This window comes from Mustelus asterias, chromosome 29 (assembly GCF_964213995.1).
Source record: "Mustelus asterias chromosome 29, sMusAst1.hap1.1, whole genome shotgun sequence".
In the NCBI taxonomy this organism is placed as follows: domain Eukaryota; kingdom Metazoa; phylum Chordata; class Chondrichthyes; order Carcharhiniformes; family Triakidae; genus Mustelus; species Mustelus asterias.
The window spans coordinates 12,033,796-12,059,431 of NC_135829.1; the positions used below are offsets into that span (position 1 = coordinate 12,033,796).

The window sequence follows — 25,636 nt, forward strand, 5'->3', positions numbered from 1 at the left end:
CACTTCCATGTGATCGACAATCCTAGTGCCAGGAGAAGTGTGCTGATTGTTTAAACATGGAGAGCTGCTCTGTGGATGTCACTCTTAATTAAAACTAAGAGCCACTTCTAAATGTCTGGATGACATCAACAATCTCACTTCCTCATGTTTTTAATCTCGAGTGTTTCACAAATTTTTACTTCATAATCCTCTTTCGATGGACTTTGTGCACTTTTTGACTTGTGTTGCTATCCAACACCTTCAGTGTATTACCATGCCCCATGGGCTTCCAAGCGCAATCGAACAAAAATTGATAGCACGTCGTAAGGGAAAAGATGTTGGGTGGTGTTTCCTAAATGCAGCTCCTCATCGGCTAAGTATTTCTGTTTTCTCTCCACATCAGGATAGAATCTACTGCTGCAATGCCAACCACAAAAGCAACTCCGCACGAAATGGGCACGGCGTTCGTTCAGCACCAGCAGCTGAATGCTGCCATGGCTGACACCTTCCTGGAACATCTGTGTCTGTTAGATATTGATTCTGAAGCTACAATCGCACGGAACACCGGCATCATCTGTACCATTGGTAAGTATTGCAGAATAGCCACAAAATGCTTTCTAAGATTTGATGTTAGTCTGGTGTGAAGTTGGTTCGGATCTTTGTATTTGACCTTTGCGGATTGAGTTTGCTGTTTTGAGGTGTTGTCACCGCAGCCCCTTTCTTCAATCCAGCCGTACATAATGCGTGCTCTCCTTTCTACTGAGCTTTTCTTTATTTGTGTAGCAATGTATACTGTTCAAAAATATTGCGCTTCATTTCTTCAAAGTGAACCTTCTAGCTTCATAGAATCATAGAATCTCTACAGTGCAGAAGGAGGCCAATTGGCCCATCAAATCTGCACCGACTCCCTGACAGTATCTTTACCCAGGCCCTATCCCCATAACCTCAAGTATTTACCCCACTAATCTCCCTAACCTACGCATCTTGGGACACTAAGGGGCAATTTAGCATGGCCAAAACACCTAACTGGCACATCTTTGGACTCTGGGAGGAAACTGGAGCACCCGGAGGAAGCCCATGCAGACAACGGGGACAATGTGCAAACTCCACACAGTCGCCCAAGGTCAGAATTGAACCCGGGTCCCTGGCGCTGAGAGACAGCAGTGCTCACCACTGTGCCAACTTGTTCCTTATTAATGTTGAAGATTTATTGTGATTTCCCAGGAGCATAAAGTTCTACTGCTAATCACATCCAGATCTAGTGGCCTAATTAAAACCACTTTTATTAAAGCATCACACTTGGTCATTATCTAATTGATTTCCCCTCTATTGCATGCTTATCTTTTTATTCATTGGTAGTTGCATTCCAAATTTATTGCAGTACATTTCCCAAGAGGGTTGGCCACAATCTCCTGACTTTACCCTTTTCTCTAGCTCATCAGCCTTATTTGTTGAGAATTCCAGTATATATAGTAACAGCACACTGCCTCTCAGGCAGTCCCTTAGGATCCAGGCTGACTTGCTTCCATTCTGCTTTGGCAAGCTCTGTATTGACTGACAAGTCCAATGTGTGATAAGCAGACTGTTTCAAATGTGGGGCAGGCTGTACCTGAAGATTTGGGTAGATAAGTTTGAGATTTGATCACTCCCTCAAGCTTTGCCCCTGTACGTTCCTGACAAAGTCTCTGGATTTGGTGCCTTCCCAAATGAGCCTTCTCCATTTTGGTCGAGTCACTAGCTGGGGGTATCGCGTGAGTTGACTGGCTTGTTTGACTCTTCAGGGCATGCTTTGAGGAAATTCCTAAAGCATTTGTGCCACCTCTTGGAGTTCAGAGTGGAGCAGTAGCTTCAGGAGTCTTGTGTCAGGCATATGAGCAATGTCCTCTGTCATTGGTCAGCGGAAAGTAAAATATTAGTCACCAGTTTGAAGGAACTGTTGTAATTCTGCTGTTTGCCTTCCCAGGGCCTGCCTCCAAATCTGTTGAAATGCTGAAGGAGATGATCAAAGCTGGGATGAATGTAGCACGAATGAATTTCTCGCATGGGACACATGAGGTATTAGCGTAATTCAACTCTCGACTAGCACGCTATGTCGAGCTACTTAGTGCGGCACTAAGCTGTGCAAGTCGGTCGGAAGCTTCTGGTTTGACTCTGCTGTGCAGTTAGCTGACTCAGCCAGGGCCGCCATTTGAACTGTGGGAACAGGGGTCAGCCACTCTTGGATAAGAACGAGATAAACTAGGATTCATTTGGCATTTTAGTGACCCCTTTTAACACGTTGAGGGGAGGAGACTTGTATATTTAAATGGGTTGCAGGTTGCTTTGAGTTGATCACCTGATTTGATGGTGATGTCATTCGGGTGCTTGCACACGGTGCTTGATGGTTTACTTTCAGTCTGTACCCTGCAGTGCAGAGAACATCTCTTTAAATAAAACCCGTTGTGGTTTAGTTTGAATCAACGTGTGCAACCACAACTTTTCTTGTTTAAAATCCACAACCCCTAATGTAGTGAAGAGTTTACATAAAAAGCTCGAATATAATGCTGCTGTTTGGTGGGTAAGGGGTGCCTGAAAATTGACTTTGTGGACAAGGTACTGGGGGACTACTACTGGCTGAGAGATGGCATTTTTTTTAGAAAGGGAGATTACTATCAGGAAATAGTCTTTAAAAATGCATCCACGTACTTCAGGTCATAAAAGGCCAATTTTTTGTCCGAAGCAATATCAAAGATTCTTGCCCTGAGAGAATTTCACTATTTATAAGTGATTCTAGGTGCCTGTTTGGCTAGTCTTGGTTTAAACTAAATGAAATTGGTTCTAATAAACTACCTAAATGACTGTCTCTTTAACCTGTTGGGGGGCTGTTTCTTTTGCCAGTCTAGCTAGGTCATTGACTGGTGATTAGATGATAGGACAAAGTTCTTGTGTTGTCACTTGCAAAAATACAGAAGGGTGCATGGAAATTGACTTGCCTGTGGCTGTACTCAAAATAGAAGATTTAATCTTAGTAACTAGTGGCTGCTGTTTCATGGGGCAGCACGGTGGCACAGTGGTTAGTACTGCTGCCTCACAGTGCCAGGGACCTGGCTTTGATTCCCGACTTGGGTCACTGTCTATACAGAGTCTGCACATTCTCCCCGTGTCTGGGTGGGGTTTTTCCGGGTGCTCCGGTTTCCTCCCACGGTCCGAAAGATGTGTTGGTTGGGTGCATTGGCCATACTAAATTCTCCCTCAGCGTCCCCGAACAGGCACCAGAGTGTGGCGACTAGGGGATTGTCAATGTTAATGTAAGCCTACTTGTGACACTAATAAATAAACTTTAACGTCACTGTAGACTTTGGGTTAAATGCCTCGCTGTTTTCGTTTTTGGATTTTCTCGCCAATATTTTGCTTTTGTGTTTGTGGAAAGTGGATAACAGATGCTATTTTCAACCCTGAGGCAGCAAGTATTGAATTTTAGTGCTCATGGAATCATAGTATCCCTACAGTGCAGAAGAGGCCATTCAGCCCACCGAGTCTGCACTGACTCTTTGACGGGCCCTCTTTCCCCTGCCCTATCTCTGTAACCCCACACATTTACTATGGCTAATCCATCTAACCTAGAGATGTTGGGACACTAGGGGGCAATTTAGCATGGCCAATCCACCTAACCCGCACATCTTTGGACTGTGGGAGGAATCCAGGGCACCCGGAGGAAACCTGCACAGACACGGGGAGAACGTGCAAACTCCATTCTTTCAGCCAAAGCTGGAATTGAACCCAGGTCCTGGTGCTGTGAGGCAGCAGTGCTAACCATGCCGCTCGTCTTGCTAACTTCCTTTGACTTCAGGGCAACGATCATCTTGACAGACAAGTTAGCGCTATGATGCACCAATTGGCAGTTGAAAGCATGTGGGGCATATCTGGGTTGGGCGCATCTCCAATTAGGATCTCGCGTACTTGACCTATCAGATGCAGGCGGGTCAGTGAACCTATCTGACTGTCTGCTAGACCTTTTCAGCTGTTGAGACTGGAATGTGCCACTTACTCTGTATAGTAGAGGTCAACTGAAATGGAATATGTTCCATTGATCTGGCTTGTCTATTTATAGGATCTCTGGCTGTGCTGTGTAACAAATTGAATCCTTTCTAAATACTTCATGTAGCATGGTGCCCTATAGTAATTGGTATTATGGTAGAATTCTCCAAATAATGCACAAGATGGATCTGGGGAAAATAAAACATGTTAGCATATGAAATTTGGCCTAGTTAAGTTTAAAGTTTATTTATTAGTGTCACAAATAGGATGACATTAACACTGCAATAAAGTTGCTGTGAAAATCCCCTAGTCGCCACTCTCTGGCACCTGTTCGGGTACGCTAATGCACCTACCCAGCACGTCTTTCAGACTGTGGTAGGAAACCAGAGCACTCGGAAGAAACCCACGCAGACATGGGGAGAAAGTGCAGACGCCAGACCATTTTAATAATGCAGCTTCAGAATAGTTGGTGCGTAAGTCACTATCAGAATTTATGGGAATAGGGCCTGGATGGGATAGTGGTAGTGCAAACCTGATGGGCCGAATGGCGGCCGCCTCCTGCACTGTAGCGATTCTATGAAGTGAGGGATGCATGCTGAAAAGCTAATGCTCTTGCCGACTAGGTTCAACATAATGTTCTGGTTTCGAGCAAAACTCCTGACTGCAAGTCATCCTCACCACAATTATACTTTGAAACAGTGGGTTTGCCTTTAACTTTTATTCACTTTGTTTAAGGTGAGATTCCATTGCTCTCTCCAAAGATGAAATCAGAATGTTCTTACACGGGCATCATGGAGTGTTAGAGTTCTTTGTGGAATTAGTATGTTTTGAATGGCACTTTAAAATATTTTTATATATTGTCTTCAGGTTGCATTGCATTTTCATGTGTTGCCCTCCAAGTAGCCTCCCAAGTAGCTAGCTTCTCAAGTGTAGACAAAATGTTGGTGGCTTGACAGTGGGGAGCAGCACAGCAGAGCTTGCTGCTTTCATCTGGTTCCTAGTAGGAATTAAGAGGTGAGAATGACCTATGCTAGATGACCCAAGATCTGCAACTCCTCGCATCTGAGCAATACAACATCAAATCTTGTTAAAATGGTTCAGTGCAATTCCAGACGGTGCATTTCTTAATAGTGCCATTACATGCGCCTCAATAACTTTGTAGACAGTTATAATTGAGATTACTTTGTCTGTGTCAAAGACCAATGTCTGACCTGACAACTGAGGTTGAGAAATGTTGAAGCTTTGCCCTTTAAGAAAGCACGCAGGTAAGGGTGGCAAATGGTATGTTGGCCTTCATAGCGAGAAGATTTTGAGTATAGGGATAGGGATGTTTTGCTGCAGTTGTACAGGGCTTTGGTGAGGCCACACCTGGGGTATTGTGTGCAGTTTTGGTGTCCTTATCTGAGGAAGGATGTCCTTGCTGTGGTGGGAGTGTAGCAAAGGTTTATCAGGCTGATCCCTGGGATGGCAGGTCTGTCATGTGAGGAGAGACTTCACTGAAGTTCAGAAGGGGTGAGAGGGGATCTCATAGAAACTTATAAAATTCTAACAGGGTTAGACAAGATTTTGATTCAGAAAAAATATTCCCAATGGTGTGGGAGTCCAAAATTTGGGGTCATGGTTTGAAGATAAGGGATAAACCTTTTAGGACTGAGGTGAGGAGCAATTTCTTCACCCAGAGGATGGTGAATGTGTGGAATTCACTACCACAAAGTAGTTGAGGCCGAAATATTGTGATTTCAAGAAGGAATTAGATATAGCTCTTGGAGCTAAAAAGAGTCGAGGGATATGGAGGGTGGGGGGGAAAGGAGGTGAGATCTGGATATTAAACTTGATGATCAAAATGAATGGCGGAGCAGGTTCTAAGGGCCGAATGGCCTACTCTTATTTTGTGTTTCTACATTTTACCTTTTGGTGAATCTGCAGTGTAGCTAAGCAGCTTCTTGCCAAAGGATCAAAATGTTGATATCTGGGATTGCCTTTTGGGCCGTTACTTGCGGCCATACCGGATTGTGCATCCCCTTTGTGGGTGACTCTGGCAGTTTTCCAGCGATTGAAAAGTAGAAGTAGGCACGCCTGTTCTCAAATTGGGAGCGAATGCTTTAACATTGAAGCACCTACTGGCTGGGGATCAAATACAAATTGGCACTGTTGTATAACATAGCAATTCAAACCTGATCTGCTTGCTGGCACTGCAAGGCAGTACTTGACCCTGGACCTGCCTGGAATTACAGCTACAGTTTTTTTGCAAATCCAGCCAGCGGTTGTGCCTGATAAGGTTGTGTAACATCTGAGTTTGCTCTATTCAACTGTTTGAATTCCATTGCTGTATAGCTTTTAATGGCTTAAACACAGCTGCATATTTTGCAATATTGTTGCACAACTTTATGGAATCGTTTCTCTTGATTTGTACCCTCTGGTTTATAGACAAAACATTTTTCAGGGAAGGGTGACTTTGTGGAGTTTGTACATTCTCCCCATGTCTGCATGAATTTTCTCCGGGTACTCTGGTTTCCTCCCACAGTCCAAAAGATTAGGTAGATTGGCTGTGCATTCGCGTCCAAAGGTGTGTAGGTTGGGTGGATTGGCCATGGTAAATTGTTCCTTGGTGTCCAGTGATGTGCAGGTTAGGTGGATTGGTCATGCTGAATTGCCCATTACTGGCCAATGATGTGTAGGTTAGATGGCTTTGCCATGCTAAATTGCCCATGAGTATCCAAAGGTGTTGTAGGTTAGGTGGATTGGCCATGCTAAATTGACCCTTGGTGGCAGGGGAACTAGCAGGGTAAATATGTGGGGGTAGGCCTGGGAGGGATTGTTGTTGGTGCAGGCTCAATGGGCCAAATGGCCACCACCTGCACTGTAGGATTCTATGATCCTATGAAATAATTAATAAAAATGCCAAGTGCTATAAAACGAATAGCGATCAGCTGGAGCCGAGCGATCTAGTCTACTATTTTAGAGTAGTTCAGTTCTCTGAAGATTTAAAAGCTGGTCGTCTGGGTGGGGGAGGGGTAGCTGCATTAGTGTTTGTAGGAACCGGCGCAGTATTTGTTCAAATGGCCAGTTAGCTGGCAGTGAAAGTTAAAATTGACACCACCACGTCAATGAAGATAACCAAATTTTGAACTGGGGGTCACTTGATTTGTTCTAATCTCATTGCTGTATAAACAGAATGTTCACAGATAAACATTGCTAACTTGTGTCCACACAACCTCCGTTGTAGTCTAGGTCTGTTTTTTTTAAATGGCTTTGTATTCGAGCCTCTGCGTGTTGGTTTTAAAAATTTGGCTTGCCTGAATGGGCACATTGCAGAATTAATTGCTGTTGAGACAACTACACCAAGTTGAGTTACAAGAACTGTGAATGTTTGAAGTGGCACGTTTCAGACTCTGCTTCTGGGGTACAGCAGAGGAGTTGAGAGCTGGGATGATGCCCCCTGTATCATGACTAGGGAGATTATCTGTAATTTTGTTAGACTGCGTGCAGGTAGAAATGGAAATAAGTTTGGTAGTGTTGGGTATGCTTGGGTGGTTGTAGGTTTTGCATTGGTAGGAGCAAATTATCAAGTTGCTTTTCCTTTTTCGGCCCTATCTGCTCAAGATGCTCTACAAATGGTCACTTAGCTTTAGTACATGAGAAATGAGCTGTTTTTTTAAGGAAACGAGGCAGTACACTTGAAGGCACTCTCCCTTGGGGAAAATTGCATTTTGTTTTGTATTCATTTGGAATTAATATCCACACCAGTGATGCTGTGTAACAACAATTTTTTTGGAAGCTAAAATTTACCTGAAGGCTTCACAAAGGCACACTGTCAATTTCGGAGTCAACTTCCAGAAAGTTAAACTGAACTCCTTGTCTTACAGTACCATGCAGCAACCATCAAGAATGTCCGTGAGGCTACAGAAAGTTTTGCTGGCGATCCCATCAGCTACAGACCAATTGCTGTTGCTCTGGACACAAAGGGACCTGAAATCCGCACTGGACTTATCAAGGGAGTAAGTACTTTTTGTGTGGTGCTTTTTTTTCGATCCAACCCCAATGTACTTGAAATGAAACCAGTGTAAAGAATGCCATTCCCCCGGGTGGTGGGAGTTAAGTAGCACAACAAGGTTAAGGCTGCTCAATCACACTAGTTTTGTCATACCAACAGGTTGCTCCAGAAATAAGCGTGAGGAATCGAAGGAGATTTGCTGTCAGCGGTTTGAGTCTCTCGATGAAGTGGGGAACCATAGAACCCCTATAATGCAGAAAGAGGCCATTCGGCCCATCGAGTCTGCACCGACAACAATCCCACCCAGGCCCTATCCCCATATCCCTACATATTTACCCGCTAATCCCTCTAATCTACACATCCCGGGACACTAAGGGGCAATTTAGCACGGCCAATCAACCTAACCAGCACGTCTTTCGGACTGTGGGAGGAAACCGGAGCACCCGGAGGAAACCCACGCAGACACGGGGAGAATGTGCAAACTCTGCACAGACAGTGACCTGAGCCAGGAATCGAACCCAGGTCCCTGGAGCTGCAAAGCAGCAGTGCTAACCACTGCTACCGTGCCGCCCACAATGAGTTGAACCATTTTTAGCTTGGGTGCATTCAAATTTTGGGGGGGGGGTTTAGAATTTCATTTTAAAGTTTAAAGTATTTTTTAATAGTGTCACAAGTAGACTCACATTAACACTGCAATGAAGTTACTGTGAGAATCCCCTAGTCGCCACACTCCGGCGCCTGTTCGAATACACTGAGGGAGAATTTAGCACGACCAATGCCCCTAACCAGCACGTGTCTCGGACTGTGGGAGGAAACCGGAGCAGCCGGAGGAAACCCACGCAGACACAGAGCGAACGTGCAGACTCCACGTGCACAGTGACCCAAGCTGGGAATTGAACCCAGGTCTCTGGTGCTGTGGGGCAGCAGTGCTAACCACTTGCCACTGTGTGTCTTGAGCCAGAGGCTACCACGACTGATTAGAAACACATGTACTGAGCATAACTGTTCAGTTTTATACTGTATCCTGCAAAGTGCAAGCGCAAACTGTTTACTAAAAGGCAAACACTTTTGTGTGCAAGATGTGCGTTACTGCTCTCTAATTGGTGTACTTTGTAGGATCAAGTATTTAAATCGGAGAGTCGTAGTGCTCAAGTTAAAATCATTTGTTTAAAGTTTTGACAAAGGGTCACCGGGGCTCGAAACGTCAGCCCCTTTCTCTCCTTACGGGTGCTACCGGACCTGCTGAGATTTTCCAGCATTTTCTCTTTTGGTTTCAGGTTCCAGCATCTGCAGTAATTTACTTTTATCCAGTGTTTTAAAAATATTGTTTACTTCAAAAAAAAATAGTTTGTATTTCAAGTTAATTGAAAAAAATTGAAAAAAAATCATTGCAAATTTTGAATGCGTGCAAGTTGCTGTTGCCTGAACAATGATCTGGAATATTGTCGAGAGAAGCAGGAAAATTCTTTTTGCTTTTTGCCATAGGTACTTTGAAATTGTTTAGCTTAGTTACCCAGTTCCTTTGAAAAGTAAATATTGTGTAATTTTTCTTAATTTTTAAAATGGTTGCAGTTTTTGTCATATTGCTCTAAGCTTCTATGCGTAACTCATAGATTCCACACGTCCTAAGCTATAGTTAGTCCATTTTGTCGCTGAAAAGGAGGACAAATTGCCAAAAATCTTTGTCCTTCATTCATCCGACAACACCAGGATGCCGAATTTTGAGCAGTCGACAATTTATATGACGGGAGCAAAAAGTGTCGATGTCTCCTTTTCCATAAATTATTTGAAATTTGATGTTCTTGCATTTGTCCTGGTGAGTGCAAGATGAGAAGCATGAGCAATATTCAAGTTCAGTATCACTAAGCAACTGGCCTATTTTGAACACCATAATTCCATTTGACATCTTAAAACCAGTTCCAGCTATAGGCGACTCTCGTGATTTTCCCCATTGCCATTCTCGGAGGTTGCAAAATGAGTTTTGGCGAGTCTGGCATTATTAAAACCAATTGTCCACTTTTTTCTTTTGCCGCAGAGTGGCACTGCTGAGGTTGAACTGAAGAAAGGAGCAAAGCTGAAGATCACGTTAGATGACGCGTACAAAGAGAAATGTGATGAAAATATACTGTGGTTAGACTACAAACACCTGCCTAATGTGGTTGACGTAGGGAGTCACATCTATGTGGATGATGGCCTGATTTCTCTCCGTGTGCTGCAGAAAGGTAGGTGCTTTATCAAGATGTATTCTGATTCCACACTCCCTAGTAACTTGTGTAAAGCTAGTTTTCTTAAATTTCCTGTTATTTTCTGGAGGAAATTAGAATCATGAGTGGCACAGTGGTTAGCACTGCTGCCTCTCAGTGCCAGGGACCCGGATTCATAGAACATTACAGTGCAGTACAGGCCCATCGGTCCTTGATGTTGTGCCGACCTGTGAAACCAATCTAAAGCCCATCTAACCTACACTATTCCAATATCACCTATATGTTTGTCCAAAGACCATTTAAATGCCCTTAATGTTGGCAAGTCCACTACTGCTGCAGGCAGGGCGTTCCACGCCCTTGTCACTCTGAGTGAAGAAGCTACCTCTGGCATCTGTCCTATATCTATCACCCCTCAATTTAAAGCTATGTCCCCTCGTGCTAGCTATCACCATCCGAGGAAAAAGGCTCTCACTATCCACCCTATCTAATCCTCTGATCATCTTGTATGCCTCTATTAAGTCACCTCTTGACCTTCTCTCTAATGAAAATAACCTCCAGTCCCTTAGCCTTTCCTCATAAGACCTCCCCACCATACCAGGCAACATCCTATTCCCGGCTTGGGTCACATGGAGTTCGCACGTTCTCCTAGTGTCTGCATGGGTTTCCTCTGGATGCTCTGATTTCCTCCCACGCTCCAAAGATGTGCGGGTTAGGTTGATTGGCCGTGCTAAATTTCCCCTCAGTGTCAGGGGGTTAGTAGGGTTATGGGGATAGAGCCTGGGTGAGATTGTGGTTGGTACAGACTGGATGGGCAAAATGGCCTCCTTCTGCATTGTCGGGATTCTACGGAATTAACCTTTTGCGGATTGAGTGTGGTCATTCAGTACACTTTTCCTTCAAACCAAGTGCTGTTTTTGACTTCCCCATTTTGCTCCTCTTTACTGTCCAGCATCAGCCAGCAAGATGTTTGAGCGTTTTAAAAACTGGTTAAATTTTGTATCACTCATTTGCCCTTATTTGGCAAGATACTGAACAAATGTGGTCATAGTTTCAGTTTGGTACCCTGTTTAAAAACTGCACTGCTGTCTCAGGGCCAGGGATCCGGGTGCTCCGGTTTCCTTCCACAGTCCAAAAATGTGCTGGTTAGGTGGATTGGCCATGCTAAATTTCCCCTTGGTCTTCCAAAATGTGCAGGGTAGGGGGATTAGGAGGGAAAATGTCTGGAGTTATAGTGATGGGGCCTAGGTAAGGTGCAGTGTTGGAGCTGATCTGAATGGCCTCCTTCTGCACTGTAGGGATTCTCCTGGTGACAAATTGCTATGGGATAAGATGTTTCCATTCCCTGAAGCATGGCGTTGACTGTGGCGTTTCATTAAAATGAGAAAAGATGCATTAAAGTACCTCAAATATTCTGTGGCTCTGATGTGGGAACGGAGTAGCTTTCTAGGCCATTTCAGAGAGCATGAAGAATCAATCACGTTGTTTTGGGTCTGGGAGTCATGTAGGTCGGGTAATGATGGCAAATTCATCTTCCCTGAGGGCATTAGTGAACTAGATGGGTATTTAAGTTTCATGATCACCATTTCTCTTGAATCTTCAGACGAATGTGTGACCTAATTGTGAATAAAATGTTTTATTAGTCAAAGCTGTATAATTCTAACTACATAAAGGTGGTTTTCAAAAGCCTTTGTCTGCGCTGAAGTAACTCTTCGCTCTGCCTCCTTGATATGATTTGTATTAAGCCACTTTCCCTGTATCCAAATCAGGTTTATAAGCTTGTCTCCTGTTCTGTACTGCCTGAATGCACATAACCTGGTTTGTCTAATTACAGGTGCAGACTTTTGTGACACCGAGATTGAGAACGGAGGATTTCTGGGCAGCAAGAAGGGTGTAAACCTCCCTGGAGCAGCTGTTGACCTTCCAGCGGTGTCTGAAAAAGATATCGCTGACTTGAAGTTTGGCGTGGAGCAAGGTGTAGACATGGTGTTTGCCTCATTCATACGCAAGGCTTCTGATGTCCATGCTGTCCGGGAAGTGCTGGGTGAAAAAGGAAAACACATCAAAATTATTAGCAAAATTGAGAACCATGAGGGAGTTCGCCGGTGAGTGACGTTGAGATTATTGTCTCACGTGATCAGGGCTTTGGAGCAAATACCATGACTGTATATTGGGAGTGCGAGATATACAAATTTTGGCTGGTGTTCATTTTGTTATATATCCGTAGCCTTAATGACATGATTTCTGACTAGCTTAGAGGTCAGTCATAGAGGTTTACAACATGGGAACAAATCCTTTGGCCCAACTTGTCCATGCGGCCTTTTTTTTTAAAACCCTAAGCTAGTCCCAATTGCCCTCATTTGACCCATATCTCTCTCTATCCATCTTACCCATGTAACTGGCTAAACGCTTTATAAAAGGCTAAATTGTACCTGCCTCTACTACCTCTGGCAGCTTGTTCCAAATACTCACCACCCTGGAGTGTGTGTGGAAACAATTGCCCCTCTGGACCCTTTTGTGTATCTCCCGTGAAACCCACGCCCTCAAGTTTTAGACTCCCCTACCTTTGGGAAAAGATATTGACTATCTAGCTGATCTATGCCCCTCATTTTATAGACCTCTATAAGATCACCCCTCAGCCTCCTACACTCCAGAGGAAAAACGTCCCAGTCTATCCAGCCCCTCCTAATTCAAACCATCAAGTCCCGCTAGCATCCTAGTAAATCTCTTCTGCACTCTTTCTGGTTTAATAATATCCTTTCTATAATAGGGTGAACGCTTTAGACGGATAGATTAAGCATGTAAGAAATAAGATTGTTCATTCCATCCGGAGTTTTAACTGGCTCAGATTGAGAAGGGGTATGTTTTATAATTGAATGAACAGCTCCGGATGAATACTAGAAGTCTAAAACCTTGATATTTTTTAAAACAAAGGTTATCTCCAGCTTTTGAAACTCATGACTTCCAACGCATTTTGTTTGTAAAGTCTGCTTAAGCTCCATTGAATGTTGCTCAGAGGCTGAAATACAACTACAGTGTCATGTTGGAACAAAGCTGCAGAAAGTAACTTTTGGAGAAACCCAACTGCTTTTGCAACTTTTTTGGGTAAAGCTGTTTGCTTGATCTATAACTGGAGAACCCAGAATGAGCATCATAAAAATTGGCTTCTCAACTGACTGTTCCTCCCTTTCAGATTTGATGAGGTCCTGGAGGCTAGTGATGGCATTATGGTTGCCCGTGGAGACCTGGGTATTGAAATTCCTGGCGAGAAAGTTTTCCTTGCTCAGAAGATGGTGATTGGACGCTGCAACAGAGCTGGCAAACCTGTCATCTGTGCTACTCAGGTACATAGTTGGCTTTTTTCAAAGTGTGATGGTATACGCACAGATTGCTGCTGGGTTGCAGTTTCTACATCCATCTTGGAATACTCACTGGTTGCTACTTTTCAATTGTATATTTGTAATCATAGAATAGAATCCCTACAGTGCAGCAGGAGGATATTTGGCCCATCGAGTCTGCCCTGACCACAATCCTACCCAGGCCCTATCCCTGTAATCCCGTGTGTTTTACCCTAGCTTGTCCCCCTGACATGAAGGTGCAATTTAGTCTGGCCAATGCACCTAACCTGCACACCTGGACTGTGGGAGAAAACCAGAAGAAACCCAAGCAGACACGGGGACAACATGCAGACGCCGCACAGTGACCCAAGCCGGGAATCGAACCTGGCGCTGAGGGGCAGCAGTGCTAACCACTGTGCCACCATGCTGCCCTATTACGTATAATGTATTAGTTCATGCCTGAATAAATGCCCTTAAAATAAATGTACGTGGAGCTGGCCTCTTTTACAGAGACTTGTGAAGATTAATTGCTGTTCAGTTTGTGCTTACAATACAGCCTAATTGAAATTGCATATTTCTGTGGTTCTGGATTAGGGAATGCACAAGATTATGCCAAATTGAAAATCAAGTGAAATTTTCTAGTCCAGAAAGAAAACTACTTGTTTCTGGTGGAGATGTTAACTTGGATCTTTACATAAATATTGACGAAAAGAGAAGTTGTTGCTGAAACTTTTCATCTTGCGGTCATAGAATCATAGAATCCTACAGTGCAGAAGGAGGCCATTTGACCCATCGAGTCTGCACCGACCCTAACCTCGCCCAGATCCTACCCCCATAGCCCCACATATTTACCCTAGCTAGTCCCCGTGACACACTAAGGGGCAATTTAGCATGGCCAATCAACCTAACCCAAGTCATCAGGATAAATGCAAAAATGTCAAATTTCAAACCACCGCAATTTGTACTGCAGGAGAAAAAGGTGCTGATTTCTCCTAAAGGATAATTCCTGTTGGTTTGAAATTTAGCATTCTACTGTTTCTTCTGATGATGAGATGAAAAGCTTCAACTTGTCTTCAGCAATACTCAGAATCTTTACCTAACTTGGGATGGTACTGTCCTCCATAGTTTGCAGAATATTCTCTCCCTAGAATGTTACCTGTCCAGCTGAGTTAAGAGATTCAGACATTACCGGATTTGTTCACAGCAAGGGTAACAATTTAAGAAAGTGTAGTAATTTGTACAGAGGTTGACTTGAGCTTGATGCGCTTGTTTCTAATCATGTTCGTGGAACGGATCTTATACCCTGGGTTTTTTTTCACCTTTTTCAGATGTTGGAGAGCATGATCAAGAAACCCAGACCTACCCGAGCTGAGGGCAGTGACGTAGCTAATGCTGTACTAGACGGTGCAGACTGTATCATGCTGTCTGGAGAGACTGCGAAAGGAGACTACCCCCTCGAGGCTGTAAAAATGCAGCACCTGGTACGTAGTTAAACCTTGTGTGGACCACTTTTTTTGGAAGCAGTTAGCACTTGCAAGAGTAGAGGTAGGAATCTGATCTAGGAATTAATGATGAATGCGCAAGTAGTGTAAGATGCCTACTTCCAGTTCCTGTCGGGAGAACAAGGGAAGCAATTTGGGGGAAATGTGGCGATAGTACAATGACTTTGCAACAGTATTGATGTTGCATTTATAATTCCGATCAGCATGTTCCTGGGCTGTTGAACTGTTGCATTAGATGTTACTTAGAATAGTATTGGCACTTGATGCTTTGCTTTCTGTCTTGGGGCGACTAGAAATTTGTTTGATCCGTCCACCTTAACCACCATTTAGCAAGTTGACTGATTTTGTCCTTCACCTGACTAATTGCCATTTCATCTCATTGCCAGATCAATGTAAGCTGGTTTTATAGGAAAAGTCATGCTGAACCTGCCATGCATGCAATGGTGGGGGCAAAAAAGTCACTGGCTTATTCAAATCAGTGGGTGAAAGTGTGCTGTGCAGCAAGATTTGAGTAGTGGATTCTGCGTACTGAAATCCTTGTTCTTCTGGATGTGTAACTGCTACAGGGCACAAAATATATGTTAACACCATTATTTGCGTTTGCATCACCAATTTCCAGGGAGACGTGAAAAACAAAATCCTGTTCTAATTTGGGGTCAGAACAAGATTGAAACACACTAATCCCATGACAGGGTGTTTGAGAGATCTGAGAGTCTGTATTGATGGGAAGCCACCCACCCTGGGCTGTCTTTTTCTCTCAACGCAAGTCAATACTGGTTTGGAACCTGTCTGGCTCCTATCAATCTAAACTGCAGCAAGCAACCTGTTCCACAGGTTATAAATTGCTGAAAATTAACTCCTGACATTTAACCAAATTCAATACAAGCTTTATGTCTTGTATTTGTGTTCCTTTATCCACAATAATCGATCCTACTCCTGTTCTATCTACTAGGGCCAATTATCTGTACCTCAATCGAATATCTTAATTTTCCCCTTTGAGCATTAAGCCACGTGCTGTCGTCCTTTTTAAAAAATATATTATTTCATGGAAAGTGGATGTCATCGGCAAGGTCAGTATTTGTTGCCCATCGCCAATTGCCTTTGAACTAATCGGCTTGCTAGGCCATTGCAAAGGGTGAATATATACACTAATAAAATAAACTTTATTGTGGTGCTTTGATGCACTTTTTTCAACCCCCAACTCCCACCAACTAACGATTCACCCAAGTGAAGACACAACCACCCTTTCCAAAAGCTGTGTTGAGTTTCTGATTATTTCTGTTCATACAGAGCATAACTAAATTAACTGTTAGTAAGTGAAGCAGATGAGTTTTTAGATTAATCGTCGGAAGGTTTGATGGCCACCATTATGAGAGTAGCAGCATTATATTCCAAATTTGTTAGTTGGATTTAAATTCCACCAAACTACTATGGTCGATTAATCCATGCATCTAGACATTAGCATTAGTCTGCGCTTTGGGATTACTAGTCCAATGACATTTACCACCATGTCGCAGTCTTCCTTCTATTGTGCTAATAGAGTAAATAATAAGTAAAGAGCCTTTTAAATTGGTAACATTCTTCTGACCCTTTATGACTCAGCACAAGGGAGCTAAGTTAGTTCCCATTGCATGCTTGCAATCCTTGCTTTTGCACTAGCCTTGAGGCACTGAATACTGTGCGCACACCTTGAGATTGAGGAAACCACATCTGAGTCTCCTACCAAAAGCCTTTGCACCCTACAGGGCATATAAATGTTCGGCCCTATCCACTTGCAGCAGTGCACGTATCCATATTAAATGTTAGATGCAGACCTATTTTCTCCCTTTGCACCTAATCTGTGCCAAATAGCTGTGCTGTTTCCTTTGCCCAACCTGCCGTACCTTCAATTCCCAATTATTTGAAGAGCAGCCAACATCATTCCTTTTTTTAAAAAAAACTTGTAGTAACAAGTTCCAGTGCCAAACACTGTCTCCACTAAATAATTTTGTCTCCAGGGATACAATCAATTTATTAGCTTCTCAAAAAGGTATTGGCTAATCCCATAGTGAGACTTAAGAAGTAGTGTATTGGCGCCGGATTTTTGCTAACCACTACCACAGTGCTGCCCACAGTCCGAAAGACGTGCTGGTTAGGTGCATTGGCCAGAATAAATTCTCTGTACCCGAACAGGTGCCGGAGTGTGCCGACTAGGGGATTTTTACAGTAACGTCATTGCAGTGTTAATGTAAGCCTATTTATGATTAACTTTATTGTGGTGCTTTCTTTGACGCACTTTTTTCAACTCCTAACTCTGCGATTCACCCAAGTGGAGACACAACCACTCTTTCCAAAAGCTGAGAGTTTCTGATAACAATTTCTGTTCATACAGAGCATAACTAAATTAACTGTTAGAAGCCAACTAAACCACCATGTCTATCAAAATGCGTAAGCATTTTATTTGAAGTGATTGTGATCTTTACCCTTGCCCGTCACTTTCACCCTCCCACATTCCTTCGCCGTTTGGTGAATGCAAGGTTTAAATCAAGATGAGACCTGTACCTTGCTGCAGGAAGAAATGTCACCTTAAATGACTCCATGTTCTGACCTCAATTATTTACCAATTTCTTTCCGTGAGACCTTAAGCTGGTTAGAACACAAATCAACTTGGCCTTTTAAGCCTGATTTTATTGTAACAAAATCTTTAGATTTGGCATGCTACAAATTTCAAATTCGAAGCGTTTCAGTGACAGTCACCAAATCCAATACTTAAATCTTGCTACAAACTGGATAAAGCAAAATGTAATTTGCATATCATGTGCTTGTTGACTAAGCTGGTCAGCTAAACTTGTGCAAAAGATGTTTTACTCTTGACTCCTAATATTGCAGCGTTTACACTATAACGTTTTAAATTTTCAGAGCTGTGGCAAGACTGGTTTACTGTATGTTTGGATTGCTTAATGTAAATTATTCCATTAACCAATGCAAATAATCGGAAATGTGGTGCTTGGAATGGAGAAGTAGACTGCATATGTGGCTTGAGTTGAAGATTTAACTCGTGCAGTTTTTTGCATGAGATCTAATTGATTATTGCATACATGAAATTAGAAGTGTAGCAGTCAATGTTTTGCCAGACCTAAAATTTCGTTCCCAAGATGCTGCACTTTTGGTATGGAGGAGGGATTTTTATATTTGTTCCCCTCGCTGATGAGTACATGCGATGCAAACTTTGAATGTACACAGCTGCTTCCAAAGCACGTGCTGTAAACTGGCTGGCTGTGCACATGGTTCTGAAGTCCACATGGGCAGGTTCATTGAGCTGCTTGTGGTTTTCCTTCCTTCCTTTTCAGTCTAGCCTGGAGGTCCGTGTGCATCTGCTGAATTTTTCTCTTTGAACCCTAATCCGCAATCTTTTGTGCTTTTCTTCCTCCTGTGCTCTCTACGTGCCTTTTCCAGTCATTAAAGTTTGGTCATTAGTATGGGCTTGTGCCGACAGTGGTCAGGTTAGTAAGTGACTGCAGTTGATTGGAGAGGGCAGTCCCACTGGATTGTGACCTCTGCAGTATCGGGAGAAAGTGGATAGCTGTCTGCTCCTTTGCTTTCAGAGATTCAGGGGTGTTTTTTGTGAAGATGGATCATGTACAGCCTCTCCCCAAGGGAAATGGCTTGGTACCATGCTGGGTTTGATGCCTTCCCGTGAGGAGAGTTTGGTGGCAGGTAGATATTTAATGGGGCAGGGGTGTGGTGGCGAATGCCTCAATTATTCCACAGTGGCACTGCAGGAAGCTTGTGAACAGTCGTAGAATCGTGCAGTGCAGAAGAGCCCCTTCAACCATCAAGTCCGCACCGACACGTGAGAAACACCTGACTCCCACCTAATCCCATTTACCAGCACTTGGCCCATAGCCTTGAATGTTATGACGCGCCAAGTGCTTATCCAGGTACTTTTTAAAGGATTAATAAGGCTCTCACAACCCTCCTGGTATATGTTGGCAGCAATCACGTTTCTCCCACAGTGTAGAACCGTGACCTTACTGCAGGAATCTGAGACTTGATTTGGAGGGGGGGAGCAGTCTGTAATGGGCACTTCCACAGCCTCTACCACCCTCCTAGATGGTGCATTCCAGACCATCACCAGGTTTTAAAGTTTTTCCTCACATCTCCCTCCTTCCCCTCACCTTGAACTTGTGTCCCCTCCTGACTGACCCTGCAACTAAAGGAACAGCTGCACCTTAGTACTCTGTCCATGGCCCGCAATCTTGTACACCTCGGTCAAGGTCAGGCCTCTATCTTTTCTGTTCCAACAAAAGCAACCCAAGCCTATCCAACCTCTCTTCCTAACAGGCAGCATACTGATGAATCTGCTCTGCACACCCTCCAGTCTTCCTGCCCAGCTGCCAACTGTGAGGCTCTTTTAAGTTTTTATTGTTTACTCTTTCATTGGATGTGGGAGTCACTGACAAGGCCAGAATTTGTTGCCCGTCCCTAACGGCCTTGAGCCAAGTGGCTTGCTAGGCCATTTCAGAGGACAGCTTAGAGTCAAGTACGTTGTTGTGGGTCTGGAGTTTCATGTAGGCCAGTCCAGTGAGGACAGCAGCTTTCCTTCCTCTGAGGGCATTCGGGAATCAAATGGGTTTTGTGACAATTGCCAGTGGTTTCGTGATCACCATGACTGAGCCTAGCTTCTCAATTCCAGACTATTAATTGATTTTAAAAAAAATTCTATCTGCTGCCCTGCTGGGATTTGAACCCATGTCCCCTGAATTTTAGCCTGGGTATCTAAGTCACTAGTTCAATGACCTATGCCACCATCTCTTCACCGCCCCTTCCCAAAGCGAGGCTCTTTAATGTCTACATAAGGGGCCTCCTTTGCCTGTCTCCACTGATGCTCACTGCTGGTAACCAGACAGGGACTTGCATTGCGGGAAGTCCAAAAAAGCAAACCTTGAGTGAGTTCCTTGTGGGCATCTGGGAGGGGGAAAAGAGGAGACCTCTTGTTCAAAGACACTCTTGTGCCACACCACCCTCAAGTGATGCTTCCAATTCATCTTAGTTGCTGCGACTCCCTCACCTCTGGGGTCCTTGATCTTGTGGAGGCCTGCATCACCCATTTGGCAGTTACTGCAGCCTTCCCATAAGGAGACCAACTATATGGGACCCTTGTTGGTTCTGCAGGTGACATCTACATTGCGTACATCAAATTTTGCCTCGTGTCAGCAGTGAAGACATTATGCAATAATCAATCATTCTGCAGCTATGTTAGGTTGGCTGATTTTAATTTCATTGTTCGTTTATTATCAGAGCCCAAATTTTTACAAATTTGCCGATAGCAGTTTTCTCATGGTAGTTGATGTTTGCCTTGCTAATCCTGCCTTCAATCATGCAGCTACTCACTGCTTTCTTGCTAATACTGCCTTCAGTCATGCAGATACAAGAAGCTGACAGATCTGCTTTAGGCAATTAAGAGGACAATAGTGCAAAATGTTCAACCTCCTGGTGATTATTCGGAGGAAACGATGCATCCTCTAATGGAATTTGGAAGATGTATGGGTTACATTGCTTTAGCGTGGGCCTTGATGCATGAGAGTTCTAATCTTCAATTGACATTCGAGTTAGTTGAGTTAATCTTTAAACAAGAAGGGAGGTATTGTTGGTAAATGGTTCCTGGACCTATTCAGCTCGGGAGCAGTGCAGTATTAATTTTGTTAGTGAGCAGGCATATCCCAGACAGTGCTATTCCATGAAGTAGCAGGGTCTGGCGGAAGTGAACATGCTGAGTTGGTTTGGTTCTTTCATGTCATTCCACCTTGATTTTGGTTGCGTCAATCTTTCCCTTCAGCAGAGAATCTGACAGCCTGGAATTTGCTGCCCATTTTTCCACACGTACAATTATGCGCCATATTGTCCATCTTTTTTGCGAATTGGTCACACAGCCCAAATGTCCCCACTGCCCATAAAGGCCCAGTTCCCAAATTGGAGCTTTGAGCATGAGTTTACTTCAGTTATGCTTGGCCAGACATTATCTTCCCATTTGAGATTTTCAAACCTGCCATTTGTCAAACTGAAGCAGCTTTTAAAAAATTATTTCATGGGATGTGGGCATCGCTTCCTGGGTCGGCATTTATTACCCATCCCTGAGGGCAGTCAAGAGTCCACCACATTGCTATGGCTCTGGAGTCACATGTAGGCCAGGCCAGGTAAGAACGGCAGATTTCCTTCCCTAAAGGGCATTGGTGAACCAGATGGGTTTTACAACAATTGACAATGGTTTCATGGTGGCGAACTAGACTTTTAATTCCAGATTTTTATTGAATTCCAATTTCACAATCTGCCATGGTGGGACTTGAACCTGGGTCACCAGGGCATTACCCTGGGTGTCTGGATTACTGATCCAGTGACAATACCACTGCACCAATGCCTCCCTGGCTGCTGAATGAACAAGTTGAAGCTGTTCTGTTAATAAAGAAGATCATTTTGTTAAAATGAAGTAAAATTGGCTTTCTTTTTTTCTCCAATGCTCTGAGGAACTTCATATTTCTCAGGAAGTATGAAGTACCACTAGTGAGGCAGTACCCCAGACACACCTAGCGAACCTGTTCTTAAAAGTAATGACATTTTTAGGAAGAAGATCCTCTGCCCAGCACAATGGTAGTTGTCTGCCTCCAGCTAATGGAGCTTACTGGGTGTTTTTTCTTGTAGGTTAGCTGTAGAAATTTTTTTTTAAAAACTTAACGAAGGACGTGTTAACCTTTTAGAATTAGTATGAAAGTTAGATGTTGTATGAAGTTCTTAACTAACGTGTGGATCCCAAATTATGTTCATGTCCTGGTTGCGCCAAATATTTTCCTTCCATGGTGCCACACGTGTGTTAAGAAAAAAAATTACAACAGCGGGACTACCCAGAAGGGGCTTCACAAAGCGTTCATTCAGTCCAGTGACTCCCAACCTGTATCCCAAACTAATTGTTTCCCCTTTGCAATTAGCACTGCACAAAGCAAGATTGAACACCTATTCCATGTGATTGATTGGACTTGCACCCCTTTGCTCCATGCTCTTAACCATTGTACTTTTTTTCCCCTAAAAACAAAACTTACCCACTCAATTTTGTTTTGAAAGCGTTTGACCAATCTGGTGTGGAAGCAGCATTTTTATTTGGAAATTTTTTTTGAACCCAATTCCATGACACACGACCGGAGATCTTTTGACTTTGTAAATCTTGTGACTTATGGCAACAACTCAAAAAACAAAAACAAATGGAGAATGAAGAATTAATGGGATGTATCAGCAGCCTTTCCCTCGAAGACCTCGTGGTATCAAATCTTTTTTTTCTTTTCTCCCCAGCACCACCTCCCCCCCCCCCTCCATTTCTCCCTTTTCCTCTTCCACAACTTCATCTCGAATCTAGTTATCTAAGGACCCATCACTTCCCAATAAATCAATAGACCAACTAACAGTGCCAGTGGACATTATGATTTGTCTTGTGTTCTAACTTTTCGATTAAATTTGCATGTGTTCAACTTATTCTTTTGCATGACCTAGAACACTGGCATGTTTAGGTGGCAGTTGTGCAATATGCATGTAACTTTCAATAGAACCCGTGGCAATTTGGACCCTGTATAGATTGGCTTCCATTACCAATTAATTATTAAAATTCTGCATTGGTTTCAAACATCTGGTGCAGGTCGAAATGAGGGAACGGCGCCCTTCCAATTTAATCAGGCCTCAAATTACTTTATTCCCCTAAAGAGAGACCTCAGAAAACACAAGTGGGCTTTTAATTCCCCTTCTGCTCATGTTCCCACCATACGAATGTTGCACAACTACCTAAATCTTGCTTTCACTAATGTGTCACGTATACCTGACTCTCTTGCATCTTTCTCTGTTCCTGTCTTATTTTGTGGCCTACAGATAGCTCGTGAGGCAGAGGCTGCAATGTATCACCGGCAGATGTATTCGGAGATCGCTCATCTCGCGCCTTCTACGGTAGACCCTACGGAGACTGCTGCCATTGGCGCTGTGCAAGCCTCTTTTAAATGCCTTGCTGCTGGTATTATAGTCTTGACCAAATCTGGCAGGTAGAGTAGCCAAGGAGTCATACTGTGCAGAAGGTTTAGAATTAACCCTTTCTTCTTGCAGGGTTCTGGACTGTTCAAATTGCCTGGCAGCTGCGTAGCCAAGTGTTGCTCGTTTTTGAAAGGGCACTCTTCTAGAAGTGAAATAAGCTGGATATATGAAATGACCCCCCCCCCCCCAATGTTCTTTCAATGATCCAGAAGGAATCTGCTGGTTTAGTTAAGCTGCCAGGTAATTGGCTATGTCCAATGAAGGGGGCACACACGTCAAACTGTGTGCTGAACCTGGCTGGCAGGTAGGTGAAGGGTAGCCTGAAACTCAAGTGCACAAGGCGTAGGCAGGATGAATGGAGCAGAAGTGGCGGTGACTGACCGGAATGTTCCCTTCCCTGGTGCTGTTTTATGTGGCATCTGCAGATTGCTCGTGAGGCTGAGGCTGCCATGTACCACAGGCAGCTATTCGAAGAGCTGCGTCGTCTAGTACCCCTCTCCCGAGATCCATCAGAAGTAGCAGCCATTGGTGCCGTGGAGGCCTCTTTCAAGTGCTGTGCTGCAGCTGTGATAGTGCTGACTAAGTCTGGAAGGTAGGAATTATTCCGTTGCTTGTCCCTGAACTGTTGACATTTCACTAGCCTATTTTTGTCTGTCAGCTGGTCACCCCTTTCCTTACAGGGTGCAGAGGCAGGCCAAACTGCAAATGTCAGTCCGATTTTAAACTGTTGATATCTGCAGTACTTCAGTAAAATTACGTTGCAAGACTGTGTTCTGTACACTTAGTGTTGCATTTGGTATTCTGTGTTTTGAAGATGTAATTTGACGCTGGTGTTTAACCAGCTAGAAACCTGAGCTCGTGACCTCGTGGATTTCTTGCTGTCTCAACTGGACCTGAAATCTACTTTTAAAAAGTTTTGGCTCTTGCAGCTACTTTTTCATCCTCGGCAAGTAGGGCAACCAGTCAATGGTAACTGGAACTTGAGCCTGCAAATGACAAACACATTACTAGTCTTCTCCTTGGATCATTTCCAGCTTTACTATTTGGGTTTCCTGTTCTGCAAGTTTGTCACAAGAATCAAATGAACGTAGTCCCCAGACATTGGGGTGGCATGGTGGCACAATGGTTAGCGCTGCTGCCTCACAGCACCAGGGACCCCGGGTTCGATTCCTGGCTTGGGTCACTGTCTGTGTGGAGTTTGCACATTCTCCTCGTGTCTGCGTGGGTTTTCCTCCGGGTGCTCCGGATTCCTCCCACATTCTGAAAGACGTGCTGGTTAGGGTGCATTGACCCGCACAGGTGCCGGAGTGTGGCGACTAGGGGAACTTCACAGTAACTTCATTGCAGCGTTAATGTAAGCCTTGTGACGCATGAATAAACTTTTTTTTAAAAACTGCCTCCATAGACCGATGGAATTGATGTATACATTTTACCATTTATCTCTAACTTGACCGCTCTCTTTATTCTGAACTCTGAAGTATGTTGTGTTGTGCAAAGTCCAGCTACAATTTTGACTTTGTTCTCCAGATCTCAAGTTCTTGGCTTCCAGTCACCTTTTTGAAGTGTGTTCACTGATCTCGTCTATCCTCTTGCGTTTCCTTTCTTCCCCCATCTTCCTCAGTACACGTGTTAGGGAATTTCACAGGTACCCAGTGACCATCTACTTCACTCCCTTCGAGAGACCAGACAAGGGAGTTTTTACATCTGCCTTTATTCAAGCTATAGCAGGGAAGTCTGACTCCACGAGGGGGCATACGGACTTCCTGAGCAATACATTGCATCAGTAATTATACCTTTTGGTTATCTTGCAAGTAATTTGCATACACCAGTCACAAGAAAACTTCTGTTCTGAAATCATTGATATCCAGTTACAACCAGTAGTTCTGATTACTCTGTCAGGTAAATGTAATTAACCAACTACAAGCTCTATATGTTTATATAATTGTAATATTCAGTTACTAACAATCATTTCTACATGGCAAACCATCCACACCCCCAGGCCACGGCTCTTATGGCATATTCATTGCCCCTTGTTCATTCTGTTTGTGCAGCCCTTCTGCAGCTGTGGTAACTTTGCAAACATCACTGCAGCTTCCCAGGGGAATTCTACTATACTCGGTTCACAGGGGAACTCTACTGTGTTCAATGATTTTAGCCCCTTCGACATGGGAGGTGAACAAGAGTAGGCCACCTGTCGTACCCTCCTTCTCATTTATTGACTTAAATCAAAGATGATATAAAAGGCCGCCATATTAGATTTTTGGCTGTTTTACACTTTCAGCAGAAGTTTAAAATGACCTTTGTAGAATCTATAGAACAGAAGCTGGCCTTCGACTCAGGTGACCTATGCCCATTTATGTTCCCCACACATCTCCTTCCATTCCTAATTACCTCTCCCAACTTTCCTTGTCTTTTCCCTTCTCTCTCCATGTATCTGGTCTGTCCTTGAAGGTATCTTGTCTGCATCAACCATTCTCCTTGATGTGGAATTCCAATCTCCTTTATTGTGTAAAAGGAAGTCTTAAATTATTTTTGACTTCCTGGTGGTTGGCTTGTATTTAT

The 25,636-nt window shown here is 43.7% G+C and overlaps 1 protein-coding gene across 5 annotated transcripts in view; it reads left to right on the forward strand.

The window, feature by feature from the left end:
* LOC144480510 (pyruvate kinase PKM-like) overlaps positions 1 to 25,636 on the forward strand; it is a 41,456-nt gene that overhangs the window by 10,159 nt on the left and 5,661 nt on the right. For 2 of the 5 annotated variants that reach the window (XM_078200010.1, XM_078200012.1), the window contains exons 2-9: positions 383 to 564; positions 1,943 to 2,034; positions 7,863 to 7,994; positions 10,026 to 10,212; positions 12,026 to 12,296; positions 13,385 to 13,535; positions 14,858 to 15,010; positions 23,500 to 23,666. In XM_078200010.1, the coding sequence (XP_078056136.1) occupies positions 402 to 564; positions 1,943 to 2,034; positions 7,863 to 7,994; positions 10,026 to 10,212; positions 12,026 to 12,296; positions 13,385 to 13,535; positions 14,858 to 15,010; positions 23,500 to 23,666 (1,316 nt within the window). In that variant the 5' untranslated portion in view covers positions 383 to 401. Of the gene's footprint in view, positions 1 to 382; positions 565 to 1,942; positions 2,035 to 7,862; positions 7,995 to 10,025; positions 10,213 to 12,025; positions 12,297 to 13,384; positions 13,536 to 14,857; positions 15,011 to 22,918; positions 23,667 to 25,636 lie in introns of all 5 variants that reach the window. The other 3 variants (XM_078200009.1, XM_078200008.1, XR_013495678.1) reach the window with 2 other exon arrangements.